Below are 12,719 nucleotides of genomic sequence, written 5' to 3' on the forward strand. Positions count from 1 at the left end.
TAATAGACTGTTAACACTGTAAATCCTTCTAATATTATGGGCCACATGTAATGTAATGTGAGCAGGCTGTTTGTCTCCCCAAATCCCCCTTTACCTCTCCCTTATGCCTCCCAGGTGACTCCTAAGGGAGTTGATGGGCTTGGGGATGTAGGCAGCAGGCGAGCTTATGTGATAATAACTGGTTAAGTCTTTAAAGTGCCAAAATATTCTTTGTTGTTTTGCTGTTTCCAGGATACTGGAAACTATAGAATATAAATATTGCCTATGTTGTACAAACTGTAGATTGTGAGTATTGCCTTTGTGTTTCTGAATAAAAGCAGAAGACAGCAAATTTTAAATTCCTTAATGGGGTATTGAGCATTATTAAGATGCACTCATCTTTTAAACTTATTTTGTCCTTCTCTGGCCATCTTAACAACCAGAAACCTTTATTAACCATATTTACCAGATACTGGTGCAGTTTTGTGCTATTTCTTCTGCACCTGTCCACACACTGTTTTGCACCTCTGGTTGTTTTCCTTTCTGCTCTTACAGATATACATGAGCCAGAATATAGTGCTTAAGTAATTGGCCTTATAGTTGAGCAGAGAAGTATAATTCATTCCTTTTAGCAATTCCCAAAGTAGATTATAGCCCAAATTTGAATCTTGTCTACTGTCAATAACGCGTGCAAAATTTTGTACCTTGGTTGGTGGTGTTTCATGCTCCCCCTAGGGGCCTTGTCTGCAATTTGAAGAAACTACATGGATTGTTTTCAAAAACAATGATTATTTTATTCCTTTTGTGACTTAAGCTTGGAAGTAATTAGTGTTCTCTTACTGGATAGTCAACCAGTTTGCTACTAAAATGGAGACAGAGACACTAGGCATGCCTTTAAAATTAGAATTAAAGATGTATAGGAACAGTTAAGATGATAGCTTCCCATGTGTTTAATATTTTTCACATAACATTACTAGAAAGCTTTGGGACCGAATGCATAATTTTTGTAGCAAGATGTTCTCCCTTGATCTAGATACTGCTTTGTTTCCTGGGATTGTTTGTACAGTGAATCTTGCCAACTAATCACATGGAAAGATTTATTCTTGGCCTCCAATGAGTGGTTAACTTCAAAGCTGCCCTAATGTTCTTGTAGCATAAGTTTGCTCCTAGTGGCTGGTCTTTATGTAGCTAAGGAAAGGAACAAACCTTTGTATACAATTAACTGTATTTCTCTGGATTACTTTGAGAGCACCTTCACCCATGTTCTTCAGCAATATACTGTAACAACGCACAAATTCAATGTTGACACAGGTCTTCAAAGTCCTGAGTCAGACAACACAAAAGTATACATATTGATTAGACTGTTTGATGTTGGTTCATTGAAGAATAAGAAGACATGGACCGTTAGAAGCCTGCTATTATGTTTAACTGCAAACAATCCTGTTCTTTTGAAAAAGAACTTTTAAAGTAAGGCAATGAAAAATTCTTTCTGATCTCAAACCTCTGTATTTCAATATGTATTGATATCAGGAGGTAGATGAAGGGACAGCTAAAAGAGAAGTACTTGGAGAAACTTTGAATTACAGCTTCAAGTGATTCTTTTTAGAGCGCAGATTTCAAAAATGAATTAAAATCTGAAACATTAATGACAGAAGTCAATGATATCTGTCTATCACACCCTGATTTACTGGAAGTACTCTTTATTATCTAAAGATTACAGATTTATGGCTAATTATTGACTAGTGCAGATTTATTGTAAAACACCAACTTTCCAAGTAAGGCAGAGAAATAATGTACAATAATTGCAATTCTAGTGACATAATATAATTGCAGTGGCGTTCTACATGGAACGGAATCTGTATTATAAATGACCTACCTTGTTATGCATCTGCTGCAGTAGCATGCCTTAGATTTGTGTGTTGTCTCCTCTTCCATTCCTTCAAGCCAGCAGTAATTACGTTAATCCCCCACCCTTTTTTCCATACTCCATTTTTTAATTACAACCCAGTCCTTAATTACATTTTAAACTTATAAACCAGTGTTCCCAATTGTGTCACTTTCCATATTGTGTTGGCTTTTAATTCTCAGGCGGTACAGTTTACATATCTGAATGTTGTAGATTTCCCAAAACTGGGAAATTTTCTCCTATCACGTAGGCCGAGAGCCTGCTTCTCCACACTGTATTGCTAAACTGTAATACAGTTGTGAGTCACAGCATCCTGTCACCTGCCTTAGAGCTAATTTATGTTGAATCCTTTACAGTTACTCTTATTTTTCCCTCGATAGAGGATGTCATGAGGGTGTTATTTTGGGAAATGGCAAAGCTATTTTGTAGGACAAGAAGGAAAAGTGAAATTGCATCTGGACTCTGTTGTTAGGTCCTAGCATGGAAACAGCTTCTCTTGACCACATCATGAACAAAGGGTTATTTAAAGGAAGTGGGGAAAATCTTTGTGGCTTATTGCCTGCTTTTCCTGTATTGGGGGCTATTTTAATTGCAATTGCTACAAAAGTACTTGAGTAGGATTGGACATAGGGGAAAGGGAGAGAACGGGATTGGGCTACCAATAAGAAAGTCAAATACAAGTAGTCCTTGACTTACTACCATAACTGGGCCCAAAATTTCTCTTGGTAAGCAAGACAAGTGAGTTTCGCCCCCATTTTATGACCTTTCTTGCCATAGTTGTTAAGTGAGTGTCTGCAGTTGTTAAGTTAGTAACATGACTGTATGGTGAATTTGGCTTTCCCATTGACTTTGCTTGTCAGAAGGTAGCAAAAACTGATCACATGACCCCAGGACACTGCAGCCATCATAAATGCATGTCAGTTGCCAAACATTTGAATTTTGATCGTGTGCTGCAACACTTGTAAGTGTGAAAAACAGTCATTTTTCCAGTGCCGTTGTAACTTGGGTCACTAAATGGTTGTAAGTCAAGGACTGATTGTACAGTAAAGTTAATGTCATATGGTGTCTCTGCCTTTCTGGATTTGGTGTGTGTGTGAGAGAGAGGGGGGGAGAGAGAGAGAGAGAGAGAAACCTTAACAGAAAAATGGTTAAAAAGAACCATTTTTTATTACATTGGTATCTCCATTCTCATTACAATTTCTTGCTACAGTTTCTCTGTTTTTCAAAATCTGCTGGATGAGATTTTTGGAATAGGGTTAAATATAAAGAATATAGTGAATAATGGAGAAGAGTCCTGAATAAAGCGTGTTTCGCTCTCCCAAAGGGCCAAATGTAATACTGTGCATGTTTTTCAGTCATTTCCTGTGATACAACTTCTACATGCAATTTAAAAAGTTAGTCTGAAAGTTGTCCTAATGTGGCGCTGTTAAATGCCATTTTATGAATGTAGGACTCCATAGGTTACCATATGTAACACAATACAGGTACTCTTTGGTTAACTATGGCAGTGGGGATCCAGATTTCCATTGCTAAGCAATGCGGTTATGAAGTATGATGATATTGACCGTGTTGCTTAGTGACAGAAGTTCCTGCACTTCCCAGTTGTAATTGTTAAGCAAATTGCATGTTGTTAAACAAGGATTTCAATCATTCCCATTCCTGCTGCTTTCCTTATTGACTTTGCTTGTAAGTAGCCAACAAAGAACGTCACAAATGTTGGCCATGTGACTACAGGGATGCTGAGATGGTTGGAACTTCGAGGATTGATGGTAAGTATCACTCGTTCAACGCCAGTGCAAGTTCAGTGCTGAATGATTTGTCATTAAACAAGGACCACCTGAATTTATGACAGCTGCAGTGTCCCAGGGTCATGTGATCACCTTTTGCAACCTTCTGATAAGCAAAGTCAGTGGGGAAGCCAGATTCACCATACAGTTATGTTACTAACTTGACAACTTGACAGACTCGAACACTGGGCGCTATCTAACAAAATGAAATTCAATGGTGAAAAAAGTAAGGTTCTACATTTAGGCAGGAAAAATCAAATGCACAGGTATAGTATAGGTGGTACCTTGCTCAATAGTAGTAACTGAGAGGGATCTCAGAGTCCTAGTAGACAATCACTTCAATATGAGCCAGCAGTGTGCTGCAGCTGCCAAAAAAGCCAACACAGTGCTAGGCTGCATTAACAGAGGGATAGAATCAAGATCAAGTGAAGTACTAATACCACTTTATAATGCTTTGGTAAGGCCACAACTGGAATACTGCATCCAGTTTTGGTCACCACGATATAAAAAAGATGTCGAGACTCTAGAAAGGGTACAGAGAAGAGCAACAAAGATGATTGGGGGACTGGAGGCTAAAACATATAGGTAACAGTTGCTGGAATTAGGTATGTGTAGTTTAACGAAGAGAAGGGTGAGGGGTGACATGATAGCAGTGTTCCAATATCTCAGGGGCTGCCACAAAGAAGAGCGAGTCAAGCTATTCTCCAAAGCACCTGAAAGCAGGACAAGAAGCAACGGATAGAAACTAGTCAAGGAGAGAAGCAACCTAGAACTAAGGAGAAACTTCCTGACAGTTAGAACAATTAACCAGTGGAACAACCTGCCTCCAGAAGTGGTGAATGCTCCAACACTGGAAGTTTTTAAGAAGAGCCTGGACAGTCATTTGCCTGAAATGGTATAGAGTTTCCTGCCTGAGCAGGGGGTTGGACTAGATGACCTCCAAGGTCCCTTCCCTTCCTCCTCCTCCTCCTCCTCCTCAATATTATTATTGTTATTATTATTATTTGCAGACATTTACTTAACAACACTGGCAAGAAAGGTTGTAAATTAGGGCCAAAATCAACACACATTTCAGTTAACAAAAATATTGGGCTGAATTGCGGTCGTACGTTGAAGAGTACCTGTATATGTATATGTCTGTCTTTGTTTTAGGTAGACCTTTGGTCTTTTGCTGTTAAGTGGTTTGGTTTTATTTTATAATTCTGGCAACGTATCGGTAATATAAATTATGCTGGCATTTTGGCGTCGATAGTCTTCCTCATGTGAACAGACCTTTGTCGTGAATTGTTCATGGCTTGAGACATTCTGTTTTGCAGTCTCTATTTCAAAGGGAGACATGCCACTGTAGGCTAAATGTGTGCAAGAAAAAAAGAAACTTAATTTAAAATGTGTTTAAAGGAAAAGCCACAAAGTGATTCTGGCCATTACATTTATCTCTTCCTTTTCATCTGGCTTCCTTTTCATCTGGCTTTTTCTTCTTCTTCCCCCCTCCCCCCCTCATCTGTACTTACAGTAATAACTTCTCTGATGAAACTTGGGAGATTTTCACAAGTGGGAGCAATTGCTATATTTGTATAGGTATTTTTTCTGCTAGTACTCTATATCTGTATTAGTAGGGTTTCTGGAACATAATGAAAACCATCCAGATCTCGGCATCCCTGAGAGATGGGCCAATTTCCCCAGAATAATCTAACAGATGTGGTTATATCATATGCTGGGAACACTAGAAAGAGCACATGGTGAGATGTAAGTGCTGGGAGCAATGGCGGCTGGCACTGCATGAAAGTAATGTAACTTATATTGTAGGCTTGGTTTGTGTGAAGAGACTGATGCTCAAAATTCAGTCACTCCATTAAAAGAATTACAGCAGTTCGGACTGCAATGCTTCCATTTTATGTAAATGCAGGCAGATTTTGCACTTCCTGATAACTGAACTGGTATGTTGTTAGTGGCCATTTGTGCAATGAATGCCACTTTTCACAAGAAAATGCTTTTCGTTTAAGATTTACATGCGACTTAGGCCTGTCCTCAAGCATGATACTGGATTAATTGATCCAATTTGGGAAGAAAATGAACAAAACTCTGTGCATAGAACACAAAGCAGTATTACTTCTCCAAGCTTACAGTCAATGACCACCAATATTTTTAATAGATAATCTTGCATGTGGTGGCGTAGTAGTTTGCAGTATTGCAAGCTAACTTTGCCCACAGCCAAGAATTCAATCCTGACCGGTTTAAGGTTGACTCAGCCTTCTTTCCTTCCTAGGACCCAGATTGTTGGGGGAAATATGCTGACCTTGTAAACTGCTCAGAGAATAGGGTAAAACGCTATGGAGTGATATATAAGCCTGTTTATTGCTATTGCTGAAGTCTTAGTGGTATCTCCAAGATCCTGTGCTTTCATCTGAATGACAGAAGCAATGTTGTGCTTTCGTTGTACAAACTTCTTTCCTGCTCTATATTGTGTGCAATTGTGTCTATACAAGTGGGAAGGAACTTGTGCCATAATAATATGACCTCGTTTCAGTTATTTGGCCTCCCCTCCCCCCCCCTCCCAAGATCCCTTTGTAGATGCCTCTGGAATATGGAGTAGTTCTTCAAATACAGTAAGAGCAGGTTGTGTACAACGCAGAAATAATGCTATCCTATGAAGTTGAACAAAAAAATATTGAAACAATTAGACAAGGTATTCATTCTACTGAAGGGGCTTATTTGATGGGGGGGGAACTGAAGAGTTGCCTCCAGAATTCAATTATAGCACAATTCTAACAGTTGGAAAGGTGTTCACACTTTTTAGCCATTTAATGTGGTAGTTTTAGATGTCATGCCGAAGCAGTTTTCAACTTAGTGGTACTATGGTTAACATTTACCAAAACGATTTACTAGTCACTAGAGTAAGTTTGCAGTGCACACTGTTTGCAGACAATGCAAGGCTGATTGCAGGCTTTGGTTAAAACACAGCGCGTTGCTTCTTAGGATAGTAATATGAAGGGACTGCTTAAACTGATAGCAGTTTACTTTAATTTTTCCTCCAGAATTTTGGGCATTTTGATACATAGAAAAGGAAACCTAATGGCCTTCCATACGTTACTGTACAGTAACTTCCAGCAACCCTCACCACTGCCTAGGCTGGATGGGATTGCTAGAAGTTGTTCTTTTGTGAGCCACAGAACATCGTTATTTTAGAGTGCCCCCTGCCCCACCAAAGTTTCCTTGCAGGTACCATGTAATTGACCTAGTAGGTACAGTTATGTACATATAAAGCAAATCCCTTTGTGACAATGGTTAGTACTATGTGGCACAGATTAGTCCCTGGGGCATTCTGTATCTTTGTTTAAAACTTCAGAGGTAATTCTGTATCTTGCCCTGCAAGGAATGAGCTTCCAAGACAGTTTATTTCAAACGAGTTTCTCTTGAATATGAAGTGAATGACCACTCTTTTCTGTCTTATCAGAGAAAAGCATGGTATTAAGGCATAGGAATATGAAGGTTTTTTTTAACTTTATTTTATTTTGTTTATTTATTTGTTTTTTTTATTAAAGAGTTTTACAAAAACAAGATTTTACAATATATCCCCAAATCCCCCCCACCCCAAACCCGCCCACTTCCCCCCCACTTCCCAGAGCTAAATAAAGGATTATAGTTATAATAATCATATTCTAAATAAAAACTATGCATAATATACAATTAACCAAATTCATAATGTACTTTAACTCCCCTTTAACATAACTACATACAAAGTACCAATAACAATATCCCTCTAAAATCTACTCATAAGCTAAATGGAACTTTTTAGCCCCATATTTATTCTGAATATAATCTATCCATCTCCTCCAAACTGAAATATATCTTTCCTGTGAATGATCTTTCAAGTAAGCAGAAATCTTAGACATTTCTGCAAGATTCGAAACTTTAAACACCCATTCTTCTATAGTAGGCAAACTATCCTTCTTCCAATATTGTCCCACCAGTAACCGTGCTGCTGTTATCATATTCAACATCAAATTAGTTTCTTTAACATCACAATCTACAACAATACCCAATAAAAACAATTGCGGAGAAAACTTTATCTTTCTCTTAAAAATCTTTTGAATGTTCCACCAAATTTTAATCCAAAAAGCTTTTATATTTCTACAAGTCCACCACATATGAAAATAGGTGGCTTCTAAACTACCACATCTCCAACATTTAGACTGTAAATTAGGATACATGTTAGACAACTTCTTGGGATCCAGATGCCATCTATAAAACATTTTATAAAAATTTTCTCTTAAGTTTTGAGCCTGAGTAAATTTAACATTTCTGACCCAAATTATCTCCCAAGTGTCCAACGAAATTGGTTCCTGAATATTTTGTGCCCACTTTATCATACAATCTTTAACTAATTCCGTTTCCGAATCCAATTCAATTAAAGCATTATATATCCTCTTTATATGTGCACAAGTTAAATCTCTAATTTGTTTTACTAAATTTTGATATATAATTGTGATGCCAACCTTAACAATTTAGTAAAACTGTTGAGTTTTGTTGCATATTCAGGCGCTCTGTTAAGTCACTAATCCTGATTTAAAAAATCAAATATCGGGTCCATGTCTTGTCAGCTTTGGGGGAATTAGTTCCCCAATTGTTAGGACCCCTTAACCTGGTGGATATATTCATGTCAGAAGGCAACAGAGGTGAAACTAGGTCAGAGGTCATTTCTGAAAGTAGCAGCTGAGTTGCTTAGTCTGACAGGGTGCCTGCTAAGAACTAGCCCTGCTATTGCTAGATTGGATTTTATTAAGTAGCCTTCAGCCTGAAACTTTGGGGCAAGAACAAATCTTTGTACTTAGCAGTTGTAGGAACTTCCAGCTAATAATTATTCCCCTTTCCATAACTTGTATGACACCTTATAAATTTGCCTGCCTCTCACTTCAGAATTAGGACAGAGTGGGCATCTTTCAGGAGCATGCAGCTCCTGAAAATGTCATTTTCCATTTCCTCTCATAAAACTCTTGAAATATCATCACCTTTCAGTGATGCCACCTGCAGCTTTTAGGCTGCGAATATTGTCTACTTGGCTTAATATATGTGGCAGCAAAGATGAGGTAATTTACGGACATGTTGGATTTCAAGTCCCATCACCTCTCAACTTGCATGACTTTTGATATTTATATATTTATTTTGTTTTATCAACAAGAAAAAAAGAAAAAAAATGAAAAACATACATCCAATACTAAATACTACAAAAAAGAAAAACAAATAACCCAGATATCAAATAAATTTAAAATTAAATATAAATATATAAAATCCACCTTAGCTGGATGCTGAGAAAGGGAAAAAACCCCAAGAAAACTGACAAATTCTCCTCCTCATTACATAATGGGTCTACAAATAATTATCAGCTTTCCCATCCTGATTTAACAAAAATACTATATTAAATAAACAAATGTTCCAAGTGAGGGGATCTCTATCTGATAATCAAACCAACCCAACACTGGATCATAGAATTTTTTTAAAAAAAAAACACAAAACAAAACAGCCAACAGGTTAACCCAAGCATTACACTAATCTTCAGATCCCTCTGTTAACCATCTGTTATTGTATTTGACATGTAGAAAGTCCATAAACGACGTCCAGTCTCTTATAAAACTAGTCCATTGTCTCTAATCAAAGCATCTCTGCTCATTCAGATTAACTTGCATGACTTTTGAAAGTCAACACATCCAGAGGGCTCCAGAGTGGGGAATGCTAATTTTACATGATATCCTTGCAAAAAGCAGAGTATTTGTAAGATGAGTTATTCTGAGCAAAAATGTGCCCCATTGAGTGAAGAAAAATCCGCTTTCCTTTTTTTGAGAGTTTGCTTTCAACTGAAATTCAGTTTGGTAGGAGAAGGAAGGAGTATTAGGTATTTTCACCTCCTTGAATTATTTATTAAAAAAAATAAAGATGGGATAAAACTAAATAAATAAATGCCATACGATTGCAGTCCTTGGGAATGTATAACACAGGGTGTATCAAATATTCATTAAGTTTGTAGCATGTCTTTATATTGCTTGACGTAAAAAGGCAATAACACATGCTTTGGCATTAATTGTTTTTGTCTAGACAATCACTTTTTCTGACAGATACAAACATACACTCGGAATGACATTGTTATTGCTTGTTTATCCTTGTATTTGTTATACTGTATAGTTAATTGTTAATAAGGAGATGGGGAATTTGAGAATCATGGTATTTATAAGAGCTGCCTTAAATAAAAAGGAATTTAGTGACTTTCTTTTGAAAACCTGATAATTCTTATTTATTTGGGTATATATTTTATATAATCTTCCTTTCAGTGCAAGACTCCCAAGGTGATGTTTAATTTAAAAAACAAGCAAACCATGTATTATAATTTTCTTCCAAAAGACTCAATTTATTTTAGCCCTGTTTCAGAGAGTGGACTCCCGACATAAATGAGTAATTTCACTTTGACATATATTTTATTTTGATATAGAACCACTTGATGTTCATGCGCAAATTATTTCTTTAAATGTCATATATCTTGCTTTCCTAGTGGCGAACAACCTAAATTTAGATGTATTCTTTTTTACCTTCACTACAGCTTGATCACTGATTCCAAGAGAGACAGAGTAGATGTCTACACCAACTGATCCTACTACAATGCCTCATCCAGGCCCTTCACCAGGGCCAGGCCCATCTCCAGGACCGATCCTAGGTCCCAGCCCAGGACCTGGGCCGTCACCAAGCTCAGTACATAGCATGATGGGACCAAGTCCTGGACCTCCAAGTGTTCCACATCCAATGCCATCTATGGGACCGGGTGATTATTCACAGGAAGGCATGCACCAAATGCATAAAGTAAGTATTACTACCAAATGTTTCACATTCTGCGTACAGAACAATTGTGATGGAAAACTAAAACTTATCATTTTGTCGTCCTAAATATTGCTGTCAGTTTTACATATTCAAATCGTTCATTAAGTGCTGTGATCTTGAGGTGTGAATTCCAGAGCATAAATTAAGACTTGCTTGTGGCAGTTGTGGTTAATGTTCCTCAGTGAGATAATTTAATTTAGCATACTTTGGAGTACATATGTTTAAATTCAGTACAGCAGTCTTTGAAGTGAACATGTGTATGATTCACTTTTTTTGGGGGGGGGAAAGGATACTATTTTAGAAGATAAAAACAGAATATTTCATTTTTAAGACTCGCCTCATTCAAATAGGCACTAGCTTCTTATCCTATGGAATTTTATAGTAACAACATTTAAGATCCAGGAATTATGACAGTGCAGTATTCTGCTCATAATATAGGTTTATAAATGCAGTAGTGCCTTAGGAAAATAAGACCACATCCAATAATGTAGAATGGTATCAAATTAAATTGGAGATTTTCTTTCTTTTCCTTCTTTATTTGGTGTTCTCTCTCTTTCTGTTATGGTTATATAAGATTTATTTTATTTATTTAAAACATTTATATAGCCACCCATTTTTCAACCAACTCTGGGTGGTTCCCAATCAAAAATTAAGAGACATATACAATTATATTAAAGCTATAAAGCTCAACTGATTAAAACATTAAAACAACAAAAACGTGGGGCCAAATCAATTCTAATGTGTGATTATCTAGTCTTCTCCCAATATGTGGGGAGGTCTTCAAAGTCTTATAGAAGGCTAAAAGCCAAACCTCAGGAGGAAGAGTGTTTCATAGGGAAGGGTCTGCCATGGGAGCTTCCTAGCTCCCATCAGATGACAATGTTTGGGGGAAGGGATTATGAGCGTGCCCACCCTATGTGACCTGATAGGATGGGTAATGTCCTTAGGGAAAGGCAGTCCCACAGATAAAACCTTGCCCTGTGCCATATAGGCCTTTAAAGGTAATGATCAGCACCTTCAATTGCATCTGGAAAGAAACTGAAAGCCAGTGCAGCTCATGCAACAGAGGTGTTACATGGGTAAACCTAGAGGTCCCCATTGTATGCTGCTGCATTGTGGAACAGTTGAACTTTCTGGGTGGTCTTCAAATGCATCCCGTGTAGAGCACAATGCAGTAATCCAGACAAGAGGTGATCAAGGCACGAGTGATTGTAAGCAAAGACTCCTATTCCATGAAAGTCTGCAGTTGGCAAACCACACAAATCTGTGCAAAGGCCCGCCTCCCTGGCCATGACTGCCATCTGTTCCTTAGGAGCTATGAATCCAGGATCCCCCAGCTCAGTCAAGGTAAATACCACCTGTCCAAAATCAAAGATAAAGAATCATCTGGTCCTGGAGAACAAAAAATGCCATATCCACTCTGTCTTGCCAGGGTTACCTCAAAGCCGGTTTCTACCCATCCAGACTCTTATAGCCTCCAAGCACTTGGCCAGCACTGCCACTACATCATTTGTCTGGTTAGGGGTAGAGATATATAATTGAGTATCTTCAGCATACTAATGATACTGGACCCTATATTGATGGACAACCTCTCCTAATGGTTTCATGTAAATGTTAAAAAGGAGCGACTAGAGGCTCAAGCCCTGAGGCACCCCACATTGCAGAGGTCTAGGGCTGAACTTCTCTCCTACTACTGTAACTAGCCATGGAGGAAAGAGGAGAATCATCATAACACAGTTCCTTCCACTCCTAATCCCCAAAGCTGGTCCAGAAGAATACCATAGTCAATGGTATTGAAAGCCGTTGAAAGGTCTAGGAGGGCCAGAAAGTTGCACTGCTTCCATCTCAAGCCCTCCAAAGGTCATCAACAAGTGTGACCAAGGCCTTTCAGTGCTGTGATCACCCCCTTGGCCTGAATCCAGACTTAAAAGGGTCCAGGTGATCCACTTCATCCGGAGCCCTTCTACAGCTTTGCACCAACCACCCTCTCAATAAAGGTAAAGATTTTAGGGTATGGTGCTCATCTCCGTTTCTTGGCCAAGGGAGTCAGCATTGTCCACAGAAAATTTCTGTGATCATGTGCCTATCATGACTATATGCCAGAAGTGCACAGAATGCTGTTGCCTTCCCACCAAAGTGGGACCTATTAATGTACTTGTATTTGCATGCTTTCAAGCTGCTAG

The 12,719-nt window shown here is 38.2% G+C and overlaps 1 protein-coding gene across 2 annotated transcripts in view; it reads left to right on the top strand.

Moving 5' to 3' along the window:
* SMARCA2 (SWI/SNF related BAF chromatin remodeling complex subunit ATPase 2) overlaps positions 1–12,719 on the top strand; it is a 117,053-nt gene that overhangs the window by 2,193 nt on the left and 102,141 nt on the right. For both annotated transcript variants that reach the window (XM_081316507.1, XM_081316508.1), the window contains exon 2: positions 10,262–10,518. In XM_081316507.1, coding sequence (XP_081172633.1) covers positions 10,294–10,518 — 225 coding nt within the window. In that variant the 5' untranslated portion in view covers positions 10,262–10,293. The remainder of the gene's footprint in view (positions 1–10,261; positions 10,519–12,719) is intronic.

The sequence above is a fragment of the Vipera berus genome (assembly GCF_964194415.1).
Source record: "Vipera berus genome assembly, chromosome: 2".
Classification (NCBI taxonomy): domain Eukaryota; kingdom Metazoa; phylum Chordata; class Lepidosauria; order Squamata; family Viperidae; genus Vipera; species Vipera berus.